General features: G+C 46.5%; 1 protein-coding gene across 1 annotated transcript; it reads left to right on the top strand.

Moving 5' to 3' along the window:
* Positions 1 to 2,261: 2,261 nt before the first annotated feature.
* On the top strand, positions 2,262 to 13,214 carry atn1 (atrophin 1). The gene is made up of 10 exons (XM_084558010.1): positions 2,262 to 2,294; positions 4,180 to 4,314; positions 4,660 to 4,761; positions 5,154 to 5,273; positions 5,472 to 8,293; positions 8,449 to 8,665; positions 8,807 to 10,394; positions 11,244 to 11,411; positions 11,563 to 11,743; positions 12,639 to 13,214. Exons 2-10 carry the CDS (start codon positions 4,288 to 4,290, stop codon positions 12,670 to 12,672), a joined length of 5,259 nt encoding a protein of 1,752 aa, XP_084414136.1. The 5' UTR covers positions 2,262 to 2,294; positions 4,180 to 4,287; the 3' UTR covers positions 12,673 to 13,214.
* Positions 13,215 to 14,506: the final 1,292 nt, after the last annotated feature.

The following is a 14,506-nucleotide window of genomic DNA, read 5'->3' as shown; positions in this document are numbered from 1 at the left end:
ACCGGATATTATCAAATGTCAGAGGTGTTGTGCCATCACTGATGGAGCTTTGTCACTGCAGAGACTTTGACACGACAGGAAAACAACAAGTATAATAAATATAATTAATTAAGGATGTGTTTAGTTTAGATGTTTGAGTTTAACGGTCTTTTTGTGGTGCAGGCATATTTTTATACAGTATAACATAAAAAAATTCTGTGTACAAATAATTTTAAAATACCTTAATAAAGCAGAATCCTGACGATAATGTAAGACAAGATGAGACCTTATTCACCCACCAAGGAAAATTCAGTTGTTACAGCAGCAGGACAAGACGGTGCAAAAATACAAGTTAGATTAATAAATAACAAGGTAAGGTAAGAAAGGTATATAAGAGTAAGTATATCAATGGTACAACATTTTTTTTACAGACTATCAAGCAACTAACTAACTATAGGTGACAAAAGGTCGCCAAAATTAAGTAGAATTAAGCAGGAAAAAAAAACAGTAAATGAAAGAAAATAAAAAGATGCACAATCTTATAAAAAAAGATTTTGGTTTAAAACAATTGAGTACAGAAAAAAACATAAAAATAGATGTAAATAGCAAGATAAAAACATACACTAGCTTCATAAAAGCGATGGATTTATGTATTTTTATTTTTTAAACTGAGAGCTGTTGAGTCACTGTATTGTACTGACACATTTTTCTATTATTTTGACAACCCCATTTTAGTCAGGAAGTTGGTCTAAATAACAGACAGACTTTTGTGTTTAATTCAGTACAGTTTACATCCTTCAAAATGTTGATACAGTTGCATTACCACCTTTATTCCGCTGTTTCAACACATGAACCGTCATGAAGATGCAGACTGTTTTCATTTTAATTTTAGTAATAAAACAATAGCCGATTAAAGTTGTGCATCTAATTAAAAATATTGTACATATTAAATCAATTCCATTTCCTGGTTCCATCTCACAGCAGCCTCGAGCTCACACCTGCACATCAAAAGTCGATGTAACGGCGCGCGCGCAGCTGCAGGTGAGGCGGATCAGCTCCACGCGCTGTCCGGACACGGACCGAGCAGCAGAGGGCGCGCGAGCGGGGCTCAGCTCCTGTCGCGCCCGTGCTGCCGGTGATGATGATGAAGGAAGATCTGGAACCGCGCAGGCGCATCGCGCACAGTCTCCGACCGGGTTTCCATGGTTACCACACAATAGGAGACGGGACAGGGGGCTGCGTGAAGGGGGGAGAGAGAGAGAGGGAGTGAACGACAGGAGAGGGGAGGAGGAGGAGGAGGAGGAGGAGGAGGTCTGCAGAGCCGCTTGACTGGACACACCGCTGCAAGGTTTTTCCCCAGACTAGACTTAGAGCCACTAAAAAGACACACGAGAGAGATTTAATTGTTCACGTGTTAATTGTTTAATTATTCCTGTTGGAGCTTTCTTCGTCGTCAAAATGTCCCCACATTTATTTTTTTTCTCTTGAGTCCACCTTTCAGCTTGTTTGGCGTTGAACACTCTCAGGCCCCTAAGAACAAAGACCCTCTGGACATGTCTTCCTCCTCGGGGTTCACTGTGAGATAAAGCCGTGGTTCTTCAGTGTGAGCAGAGCCTCTCCATACAGTAAAGGTGACTCTGGAGGGACTCGGCAACAGACACAGAGAGACCCTCCCTCCTGATCCCCCTCCCTCTTCAGAATTTTGGCCCTCTCTCTGCGCCTCTCTTCCTCTTTCTCCCTCCTTCTCCTCCTTCTCCTCCTCCTCCTCCTTCTTCAGCCTCCCCCTCTCTCCTTATGCAAATCACGCCCTCTCCTCTCTCCCTTTCTCTCACCCGACGTGCATCCCTCTCTCTGGCTCACCCCTCCGCTAAAAAATGTGACTGTAAGACAGGGGAGGTTTATATATATAAATATATATATATATATATTTATATATATTTATATAATTATATAAAAAGAAAGTGCAAGTCGTCTTAGAGGAAGAGGGGGAGTAAGTAGGGTGGGAGAAGGGGGGCAAAAGAGAAAAAGGGGGCGAAAGGGGGTGGGGAAGAGGCGAGGGTATACGCATCAATTTGTACAGTCTTCAGTTGGCACCCCTGGTTTTTTTTTTTCCTCCTGCAACGAATAGCAAGAGATTTCTTCTGCATTATTGTTATTATCGGAGTCCGTTGCAATATGAGCCAGCACAAGCCTCTGTTGACAGACGCCTGGGCTCTGAGGTGTGCGTGTCAGCGTGCAACATAAACCGACAAAACAGAGGGAGAGAAAGGAAAGGGGAGAGTGAGAGTGGGAGCACGCATCGCTGGATATTATAGGTAAGGAGAAGGAAAATGGATGCTTATACTCTGCATTTGGAGCTATTCCTAGTGGCCACGTTTCTGCTCTCCCACCCTCTTTTTTTCCTTTGTGCGTTAATGATCACCAGACTCCTGCGTTATGGCTAAATTACGTCCCGGTGAATTAATGTTAGCAGAGTGCACGACGCGTACCCACATTCCAGCGATGAAAGGGGAGAGCCGGTGCGAAATGCCTTGATTCGCCATTCCATATCATCTTTCTTTTTTTTTTTCTTCTTCTTTTTTTTTTTTTTTTTTTTTAAGAGATATGCAGCGTCTGGAAACAGCACTGCACAGGCATCCATTCTGATTATGTATGTGCTGCTCAACACGATTCTCTCCCCGTCGTGGATGGACTGTGTGTTCCGCCGTGGTAGTCTGTGGCAGGCTACAGGAGCAGCCTTTTTGGCCGCTCTCCTCTGCATGTGTATCAATAACATTCGCAGGAAGAAAGAAGAAAGAGTCGTTGCAGTGCCTGCTCGCTGGTGATGTAAGCAGAGCAACTGCATGCTGCTGCTTTGCATCACATGCAGTGGCCAATTTGTTGATAATGCATGTGCTTGTGTGTGTGTGTGTGTGTGTGTGTGTGCAGAGGGGCTAGAGATGTAAATGCTGGTGTGTGTTGGCGCTGGCTTTGCGTCCTACTTGTTTACTGACCATGGCCAAGGACCTGCCAGTGGACCACAGCCTGGCCAGCAGCTGCCACCTGTAACTGAGATGCATTGTGTGCAGAAATCCACCAGGAACTGAATGTTTTCTATTCCTGTGCCTGTTTTTGAACCCACATTGCCTCTAAATCCATGTGCTGATATTTTCTGTGATGCATATGGAGGTGTGTACAGTAAGGATTTTACTCTTAAGACTGAATCAGTCACTGCAGCATGCACTAATAATTAATGCATAGCCATGTGTAGTGAAGCTGCTCCAGGATTTATCAGAGCTTACTTTATTTGCATGAACACATGCACACGCACACACACACACACACACACAAATTTACTGGCTACAGAGGAGAGTATGCATGTACTCTGCTAACTGCTCAGCCGAATATATCTTTCTTCATCCAGCAGTGTGCTCTATTTTTATCCTCATTCAATATCCATGAGCCATTTTTTCATCATAGTGGTCCATGAATGAATGGATTAGACGGGCCCCTGCAGAGTAGTCCACCTATGTTGTCAAGCACAACCTGATGGCCGGGTGAAGGATAAATCTTGACATTGTACATTCCCCTAAAGACTGGCAGGGTGGATAAATAAGTATGTGATTCTCCTGACCATAACCAGGTCATGTGGGTTAACCACAAGTGGCTGTGGGTTTGGGTTGTTGTAGTGAAGGTGGAAGGAGGGGGGTGTGGCCCCCGTATGCTCAAGATGTTTGTTGGAGTGAGTTCGCAGCAGTCTTCTGCAGACTGCAATCCAAAAAGGCAGTCTACCAATCAGCACCTTCTCTCCTCTGCATCTGTTATCTGCATTGTTGTAGCTGCACTCAAACCAGTGCATTCTGCCCGTGAGAGTGGGTTAACCTATTGTGCCTGTGGGTTTGGTCTTCTGTGGTGAAAGCAGAGGGCAGAGAGGAGACTGTTGTGCGCGCAGCGAAAAGCAGTTGTGCTGATACAGTGTGAAGCATGCTGGGAATTTAAATGTTGTAACCGTGCTCTTGCAGTTGTAAACTCAGATGTTTTTATCATGGCAGAAATTCCTGAGCTCCGTACTAGTCGCAGACACTAAATAATATACTTCATTTCTTCCATCCCTATTTTTCCATGAACTAACGTTTTGTTTTTTTATTGGCTGATAATGAATTCTCAGTAGGATTTCAATGCAGACTGAACCATGCCTTCTTTGTTTATGCTTCTTCACAGGTTTTGGTAGCTCTCATGGTGTAACACAGACCAGTCAGTAAGCAACTGGATCCAGTTCAGTCCCTGCAATGGCTTGTGTTGTAAAATGGGCGTTATAAAGAAGAAATAATGAAAACAAGGACACATAAAGAATCGGTACGCACAAGGCCCAAGTACAGTGTACCAAAGCTATTCTTGCATGCATTATTTGGGAGTATGACTGCAATACAGTTTGTTTTATATGTGATAATATTTGAAGATTAAATTATTTATTTGGTAGTGAGAGGTAGAAATGTCTTTATATATTTATTTCCTGGTCCTTCTCCACTCTTTTCTCTTCTTCCTTCACTCTGTTCTTCCTCCATTCACCTTGCCACATTACACCTTAAAGTTACTCTTTTCACTCCAATGAATCCTTATTTCTCTATCAAACCATATTCTTCTAACCCCGTTTTAATGCCTTCTCCCGCATTTCCTCTTCTGCTGGATTTTGGTTTGTAGATGCCCATGCGCAGTGGGCGACGGCGGGGGGCAAGTGAGGAGAGAAGGGGTAGACGCCCGCACCCAAGCCCCACTCGCCCTGAACGCAGCGACCGTCAGACGGTTAGAGCCTATTTCTTGTGTCTCTTTCTTCCTGTCGCCGCCTTGTCTATAAGTTTATGTGTGTGCATGCAAGTACAAGAGTCATGAACAATAAAGAACTGTCTCTGTGTATTGGATTCTCTGTGTGTGGTTGTGTGTGTGTGCTGTGAGTGTATGAGTCATCCGTATGATTGCCACAGACAAACCATTGCAGTGTCAGAATTGGTTGAGTGTTTTACACCTTAGCAGTTTTAAAATCTTTGATGTTTCATATTTGATGTTGAAGTTCTATGTATGTGTGTCTGTGCACGTGAACGTGAACGTGAACGTGTTGCTTTGTTCTAAAAACAGACATTGGCCTATTAGGAATTCAAAAGCATCACTACTGAATTAAAAGTCTTATGTTGTTTTAGCAAAGAGGTGCTGGTGAGGAATTGGCTGGGAATCGCTTCAGTCGCAGATCACAAGGGCATGATTCATCAGAGAGTGAGGGGGAGGAACTTGTGTCTCCTCCAAAGAGGCAGAAAGTTCAGGTTTGTGTTACATTTCATCAACTTGTTATATAAAGAGCAATTATAAATCTTTGATTCAACTAAATAACCCAAAGGCGCCGTCTCAGCTAAAACGGTAATCCTCCACAAATGTTTAGCCAGCTGATATTGCCAAATTTTCAAAATGTAAATTTTGAGAATTTATCCATCATTTATCCGTTAATGATCCTTTCTTGTCAGGATTCGGCCTCTGCCCCAAACCCTCCAACATCAACACACTCGACTGACAGCTCGGCTCCTTCCACTGTCCCACCTCCAACATCAGTTGCCAGCCAATCCCGTGAGAGTGACAATGAAGATGGCCAATCCCAGGGCAGCAGGAGTTCAGTTGTAGGGAGCCTGGCCAATAGCAGCAGTAGTCTGAGCAGCGGGCGGGATATAGACCAGGACAATCGTTCCTCATCCCCAAGTCTCTCTGCTTCCCCTTTGGGTAGCCTGGACTCTGATTCCGACGGCCCTGACTCACCAAAGCAAGGAGAACGGGAGAAAAGTAAAGAGGGTGGAGCAGGGAAGGTTGCAGGAGAGGATCGGAGGGCGCTAAGAGAGGGGAGAGGGGAGGAGTCCTGTGGAGATGGAGAAAAGAGAGATGTAGATGCAAGAATTGAGGACTGTCCATCTCTTAAGCCTCCATCCACTCCCTGCTCTTCCTCTGGTCTGACTCCCTCTCTCCGTGGAGCAGGAGATTCATCAAATGACAGCAATAGTGGGAGGAAATCATATTTCTCCCTGGACTCCAAATTAATGTGTAAAGTTGAGTATGGCGGACCGACTGGAGCTGAAGGTGCACTTAGCGGCAGCAGAATGACTTCCAAATCAAGCACACAGTGCGTGAGCAAGACAACAATCTCTGGAGGAGATTTTTCCCATAACAGCCCAAACATTCCCCACTCTTTGCCTCCTCCACTTCCTCCTCCACCTGCCCTCAAGCCTTTGGAGCTTGGGGGACAAAACCTTACTTCAGAGGTTAAGACAGAAAGAGACAAAATAGAAAAGACAGACAAACTCATGGACAAGGCTCAGTCCACTCCTCCTTCTCTGCTGCCACAGACTGGCCCCCAGCCACAGTCCCAGTCCCAACCTCAGACCCAACCCTCCACCCACCCTCACCACTACAGTTCCACCAGCTGGCAGGGTGGCACAGCAACTGGTTGCCAGGGGAGCTGGGGCTACACCCGTTACCCTGGCAACCACCACCCACACCAACCACAGCACCAGCCCCCAGTTCAGCAGCAGCAACTTCCCTCTGTTTATAACCCTCCATCCTCTCGCCACTCCTCCTCCCACCCCTCTTACCTCCCCCATCCTCACCCCCACCCCCACAGGGAGTACCTTCCCAGGTACGCTGGAGGGGGAGGGGACAGAGAGAGGGGGGCTGCAGGAGAGAGGGAGAGGGGAGTGAGGGGGGAGTGTGGGGGGAGGGAGATCAACAGGGAGTTCTCCGCTCCCATTGGCAATGGCAGCAACAATAGCAGTGGGGGAAATAGTAACAGTGCTTGTGGTGGGATGGGTGGGCCCAACATCCAAGGCAGGGAGTTTGGTGGACTGTCAGTCGGTCAGAACCGGGACTTCCAAGGTTCTGGGAGAGATGGACCTAATTTGGGTCCAGAGAGAAGAGACTTTGGTACAGCTTTCAGAGACAGGGATCGTGAAAGGGAACGCGATGGAGGAAGGGAGTTTAATCTGCCGAACCAAAACCAGACTAGAGACTTTGTCCCCAGTGGAGCTGGAGGGGGGCATCCCAGAGACAAAGATGGGAGCAGATGGAATGAGTTTGGGGGCCCGACAAGAGATGTTGTGAGCAACAGTAACCCTAACAACAACTCAATCCAACAGGGAAACCCCCCAAGTTCAACCAGCGGGCTACCGGTTACCCCTATGTTGAACCGTGACCCACCTGCATCACCCCAAAACAATCCCAGTCACCCATCCCATTCTTCCCTGCCCCCACACCCGCACTCACATCCCCCAAACTCATCGAACCGGGACTTCCCTCCTCCCATGGACCAGGCACAAACGCCCTCCTCTGGTGCAGACCACTTTCACAGAGAGTATCCTCCCACTGGAGGAAAAGACTTTACTACTGCGGCACCACCTTCTACTGGCACAAATAGAGAGTACCTAAGCTCCCCGGGGGTAACTCAAAGCCTGGGACGAGAGTATTCAGGGCCTGGAGGGACCCAGCACCCCCACCCACCTCATCCTCACTACCAGTCTGGGCCCAGAGACAGAGAGAGGGACTCAAACCTGCGAGAGTCTGCCCTATACCAAAACCGTGGAGGTCCAGCCCAACCTCCTGCACTGTCTCCTTCCTCTTCTTCGAGCCATCATGGACACCCTGCAAATGCTCCTTATCCCCCTCCTCCACCTCAACCTCCTCTAGCTCCACCTCAAGCCTCCCATGGCCAGCCACCCCCGTCAGGTATAGCACCTGGTGTACGGCCCCCACACTATCAGTCCACTGCCCAGACTCCTCCAACACCCCTGTCTCCCTTGCCTAGCCCCTCCACCAATCAGATGGGCGCCTTCTCATCTTTTCCACCTGGCACTTCCTCTGCACCCAACATTCCTATTCCTGCCCCAGGTGTGTCATCCAGTTGTTCTCCTGGATGCCGCCCGTCCCCTTTCCATGGCACTTTGAACAACCACCCTTCATTCAGTGGGACATATCATTCCAATGGGAACAGTGGCAGTAACATGGCGAACAACAGTAGCAACAGTAGCGCACCCAATAGCAACAATAGCAGCTCACAGTCACTCTCTCCTCAAAACGTCTCAAAGGGACCTCCACCTCTTAACAACTCCACCAACAACAACATATCAACACCTGCCTCCACTTCTGGTGGAGATGGACATTTGGAGTCCGGCCCACCTCCCACACCTGTCATTAAGGAAGAACCAATAGAAGAGAGAGAAGAAAGTGAAAGCCCACCTCCGGTGTTGAGAAGTCCCTCCCCTGAACCAAAACTGGTAGACATTCCTATCCACGCCAGTCAATCAGCACGGTAAAGTCAAAATGTCTTCTTTATCATCCTCTTGGGACTGTTAATATATCATTATGTTCAGTCCCCTGTAATTAACAGTAATTATTATGATGGTGATACTGACCCTGGATGGTTGTAATGATGATGAACATCACTGCTGTGTCTCATGATCCTAGGTTTCACAAAGTCCTTGATCGTGGCACTGGGAACTCCTGCGCTCGCAGTGATGTCCTCTTTGTCCCATTAGATGGCTCCAAACTATGGAAGAAGAGGAATGAGATGATTGAAAGGGCCCGCAGGGAGGTCGAGCAGCGGGCCAGAGACCTAAGAGAAAAAGAAAGGGAAAGAGAAAGGGAGCGTGAGCGTGAGAGGGAACTGGATCGACATCTACAGGTGTGCACATTTGAGGTTGATAATTACGTACCTTGTCAGGTTGAATGGATTTGATGTAGATTAAATTGATCATTTTATTAAGAAATGAGTAAAGCAGATCAGAGCACATGTGATTTACTGTCTTCTCCTGTGTCTCTTCAGCAGCAGAAGGACATCAACGCTGCCGGAGGGGGTCGCCAGGGCTCCTCACTCTTCTTCCCTTCCTCATCTTCTATCATCCTCGACCCTTCATCTTCCTCCTCTTCTTCCTCTGGCAACCCTGTCTCCCATCCTCCCCCTCACCCCCAGCACCATCCCTCACATCCTCATGCTCACCTTGCTCCAACACACCATCTCCACCCCACGCTCTCTCACTCTATCCCCCACTCCCTCCTCTTACCATCCATGAGTGGGGCATCAGCAGTTGTTGGAGGCCCCCAAGGGGCCCTGGGAATAGGTTTAGGAGGACCTTATTTGGGCCCTGACACCCCAGCTCTGAGAACTCTGAGTGAATATGCTCGCCCCCACGCTATGTCTCCACTTGGGGTAGCAAGTCGTGCCCAGGCACACCACCAACAAGTTCACCATGGTCATCCTCATGTCCACCCCTCATTCTTTCTTCCTCAGTTTCAGAATCATGCTTTAGGCCACCCACACCACCTGCCTACTGATGCAGCTACAGCAGCAGCCATCTTGGGCTTTTTGTATGGTGGTAGCCTTGAAGGTGGTCCAGGAGTTGGTGGCCATCCTGGAGTGGCTGGAGGCCCAGTACCTGGAGGGATAGGGGGTGCAGGGTTAGGAGGAGTTGGCTTTCCTCATGCAATGGCTACCCATCGAGATCGGATAAAACCAGGATTTGAATTTAAGAGTGATGAGCGGATTTACCCGCCAGGGTCCATAGCTGATCCTGCAGCTCTTGCACTCGCTCACTCACATTCACATGCCCATGCTCATGCTCATGCCCATGCTCATGCCCATGCACATGCCCATGCCCATGCCCATGCCCATGCCAATGCCCATGCACACTCCCTGCTCCTTGGAGGTGGTGCAGCGGGAGCTAATGAGGTGTCACTTTATGGTACTCCTCCTCCCCCAGCTCCACCTGGCCCCCCACACCTCCAGAACCCAACCCTGGCCCCGGTAACTCGACCTCCCAACCCTCCTGTCCCGCAGTCCCTGTCCAATCCACCCCCTTCATCAGTCCTCCCGCCCTCTCTCCCTTCTCACCCTTCATCTGCTCCACCGGCTGCCCCCCCAGCCCCGGCAGCCCCTGCAGCACCTCCGCCAGCTCCTCCTCCACCTGCTCCGCCGACCTCCAATGCCTCCTCACTTCATCACCCAGTTCCCCATTCTTCTTTTCCCAGCTCCCTGTCCTCTCATCTGCCACCAGCCCCTGCCCCAGCTGCTCCCCCTGAGACCTACCCCACTCCCACTCGCTCTCCTGCCACTTATGAGCGAGACAGGAGTGGTGAAAGAGAGCGGGAGAGGGAGAGAGAGCGGGAGAGGGAAAGGGAGAGGGAGAGGGAAAGGGACAGAGCAGCTTTACCGGCTTTTGGGGACAGAGAGCGAGAAAGAGAGAGGGAGAGAGAAAGGGGAGGAAGTGGTGGAGGAGGAGGGGGAAGTGGAGGCGGAACAGGTGGAGCAGGTGGAGGAGAGAATCTGGGGCGTCTTCAGATGTTAAATGTGACGCCTCATCATCACCAGCATTCACACATCCACTCACATCTTCACCTGCACCAGCAAGACACAGGTACCCACTGCTACTAACAATGCTGCCACTAACAACTCTCATCAGGATTTCATAGATATGTTTTCGAGTCAAAACGTCCATTTAGAGTCCATGCATGCTAGATCTATTTTCTAAAAACCAAAAGGATAACGCTGGTTCAAGAGCCACACCATTTCACTGAATGACATGTTCCTTCTTTCAAATTAATATAAGCACTCACACAGGTTATTTTACACATACACCATCCTGCAGGGATTGTAGGACTGACAGACCAAATGTGTCTTTATCAGCATCTAAAAATAGTCCAAAACAAATTCAAACGTGTTAACACTTAGATAACATTAAAATGCAAAACTATATATTTGTGACCCAGTTTTAAAGACTGACATGTTTATTTAAGAACACGTTACAAAAATGGGCTTTGGGCTGCCAGACAGGGCAGAAGAATCAGAAAGTCCCAGAAACTGATGGTGCTTGTCATGAGAAAAAGAAAAAATAGTACCAGCCTCATCCTTCTACTATAATGTAATAGATTTTTGTATTAGTGAAGAGCTTGAACACCGCTTCCCTCTGAATGCCGGAGAAGCTGATTATAGTTTTCTCTGAGACATTTGATCAGAGTTGCTCAGATGATATTACTTTCATTGGAATTATGTTTGGCATCAACGATAAAAGCAAACATGAATTGCACAGTGTGGAAATCAGCCACATTGGCAAGAGCCTTAATGTCAGGGTACGCAGATTACTAAAGTGTTTGTGTTACCAAAAATCCCTGTGATGCAACAATAATGTCTTCCCATGTTGTGTGCATCATGCTTTGACTCATTTTTAAATATCTCCTGTATTTCCTATTACATCACTGGCATCCAGCGGCGGGCGGGGTTCACCCCCTGATGGACCCGTTGGCGTCGGGGTCTCCTTTGGCACGCCTCCCTTACCCAGGAGCCACAATAGGCACCCCCATCCTGGCTCACCCCCTCACTGACAGCGAGGTGCTCCGCCAACAGCTGTTCGGTGAGGAGAAGGCTCCTCGTCCATGTACTCGTTCAGTTTTCTTTCTCTAAAAACACAGTGTTAAAAGTTTATGAAGAAGCGTTTTGATTGTGATGGTGGTGAGTGACCACGGTGTCCCTTTTTTTTTTTTATATCCCCACTTGCTCCTCCTCTTTCCTCTTGGTTTTAATTGTAGGTGCTCCTTTCCGTGACCTGCCACAGCCTTCCTCCCTCACTGGTCCCATGTCAGCAGCCCATCAGCTCCAGGCCATGCAGCAGGCCCAGAGCGCAGAGCTGCAGATCCAGAGACTGGCCCTGGAACAACAGTGGATCCACCACCATCACCACCACTCTCTCACCCAGGACGAGTATTACAGGTACAGAGATGTTAGCGATGTTGATACAAGAGACTTAGTACATTCTGCTACAACTACTGACTGTTTGGATTATGTTTTCACTGAATCAATATTCTTGTTGGATCTAAAATGCCAGCTAAAATCACAACCTTTCAAGGCCCATAGTCTTTAGATTTTTCTTTTTTTCGGCCTCCTGTCCAAAACCCACAGAAATATAGTTAATGGTCATATGCTGAAGAAAATCATCTATGATTTAATTTTATTTCTTGAACAATTAATTTATTAAATCAATCTATTGTATAGATACCGTTGGCATACATGTGCAAAGATTTATATTTTGTCCTAATACCCCACTAAACCCAGTATTCAATAAGCATATAGTTTTAATTACTTTGTAGAAATATGTTTTGACTTTGACTTTAAAGAGTTTTTTTTGTAATTTTATTTTTACCATGATTTACCATTTACAAAAGCAATAAAAGGGGGGATACACTGAAGAGGGTGAATACTTTTTATAGGCACTGTAGCCACATTTGATCTATTACTGGCTGTGATCTCACCAGATTAATCCCATTCACTTATGATTATGCTTCATCATGCATGGATGCAGAGGAAGAGGAAAACCTCACATGCAAACCAAATGTCCTGACACTTAGTGTGGATTTGTCAGCGAGCAAAAATCTCCACGTTACTACATATTGATGTTTCTTGATCATAGGTTCTCTGCAGAAATAAATGAAAACACTCACCGATGGTACTTCTGGTTGAGTCTTTAAAGATTTTTTTGATCGTACACATTCTGTTAGGTACAACACTGACGTCCTCAGCATTAACGTGCAGTTGAGATGAACCCCAACCTCAGCAGTGACCTTTGTCTACAGTTTGGGTTAATGTGACTTCTCCTTTGACCTTTTAGTCACCTGAAGAAAGAGAGTGACAAGACCCTGTGAGGGAGGGGCACCACAACAAGCCACATGGAGAAAACCATGGGAGAATGTGTGCAAAACGGAACGAATGAAGCAAGCACTGAACACAATGAGGGAACAAAGACTTACAGCGAAAGCTGGACTAATGGACTTCACTGAGGAAAACAAGAAGATTTTGAAGGATTAACAAAAGAGGGAGGAGGGCGTGAAAATGTTGCACACGGTCCCCGCTAACTGCACCAGACTCCAGCGCTTTCCTGCATAATGTTCTTGAACTCCAGTCCTGTTTTGTATTGTGCTCTGTACAGTATATTAGATGGGGGCGGCAATAGTGAAGTACAGTATGTGTAAAATACTTGATGCCAGAAGGAATGTGTACATGAGTCTCTTTTATGTCATTGCATGTAGCTAGGCGCTTATTCTGAACTGGTGGAACTTTTGGTTCTATTTTTAGTAATGACCCCCTCTTTTGTATCTGAGGGGCGTTCAATATGCATGAGACCAGCAATTTAGTGTTCTGTTATGATCAATAGTATTGTTATTATGATTAATGTTGTCTGTTTGTTGATAATGATATAATTATATATACAGCACATATTATTTGTATTATTTTTTTACATTTTCATGTTATGGCAGTCGGTTTTTATTTTTTATTTTCAATTTACCTTGTGAAACAAGATGCAAATGGAGGCAAAAAAAAAATCTGGAAATAAATTATAATCTTTTTTTGCTAGTTTCTTGAGTATTCATGAGTGCACTATTTTTCCTCCCTCACACATACATACATACTATTTGCCTGTCTTTGTTTTATACAAGTCACTCATGCACAAAGCATATCAAATTCCTCTCTCTCTCTCTCTCTCTCTCTCTCTCTCTCTCTCTCCTTTCCCCCTCCCCCTCTCTCTTTCTGTCTCCCCTGCTTTCTCTCCACCGGTCTCTCCCTCCCTCCCTCTCTTGGTGAGTGTAGCTAATAGGAGACACATGGGATGAGTGTGAGACATGGGAGTTGAGTCGCTCCAGTGCACACCAGCCACCCTGTAGAGCATGCATTCCTTACTGCACTGTAAAAATGAAAAGAAAAAAACATATATGAAGAGAGACAAATGAAAAAGAGAAAGAAGGGAGGAGCTGTGAGGGTGTGATTTATGGACAGCGCTGAAAGCTCAGGGCTGCGTGTGTTCTCACCGTGTCCGACCAGAGGAATCTCCTTCAAACGTGTACGGATCAGTGAAGACGGCCTTTACATTGTAGACGGGCTCACTGCTGGCTAAACCTGACTAAACAAACTTCACAATAGTGCAGTTTTTAATATCTTTTCTGTTTATTTAATTCATATAACCGCACATTCCAGACGCTTTTATGCAGTGAAACCGCCGCATACAGATGTGACATTGATTGATAATGAAATATATACTGTGCAGGGCACACTTGTGAGTAGCTATGTAGGTTGTGAGCCATTAGAAGTCACCTTGAATAAGTGTGTCAACATAATGTAAAGTATCTTCTAGCAGGACAAATCTGATTTTTCTCCCCCTGGTGACATCACATCTGGGGGGTTATTCTTGGCACTTCATCTGTCCCTTTTTTCAGAGCGGATGAGGACGTCGACAAAGACGTGGATGAAAGAGAGTTTATTTGAACACAGGGTTTTATAGAAGGCCGGGGGTAAAATAAAGCCCATCATTAGCAGCCATTCTTCTTCAAATCTAGCACAAACAATTCTTTCATCTTTCACACTGATTAACTAGACACGAAAAGTTAATTGAATCAGATTAATGCACAGTGTCACATAACATTCACATCTCCGCTGTCTATGAATTTAATTGCTCTGCCATTAATGACAGACCCCAGTCTGTCT

Source organism: Chelon labrosus, assembly GCF_963514085.1.
Source record: "Chelon labrosus genome assembly, chromosome: 12".
In the NCBI taxonomy this organism is placed as follows: Eukaryota; Metazoa; Chordata; class Actinopteri; order Mugiliformes; family Mugilidae; genus Chelon; species Chelon labrosus.
The sequence above is the reverse complement of the archived record's forward strand: the minus strand, read 5'-3'. Positions and strand labels throughout refer to the sequence as shown.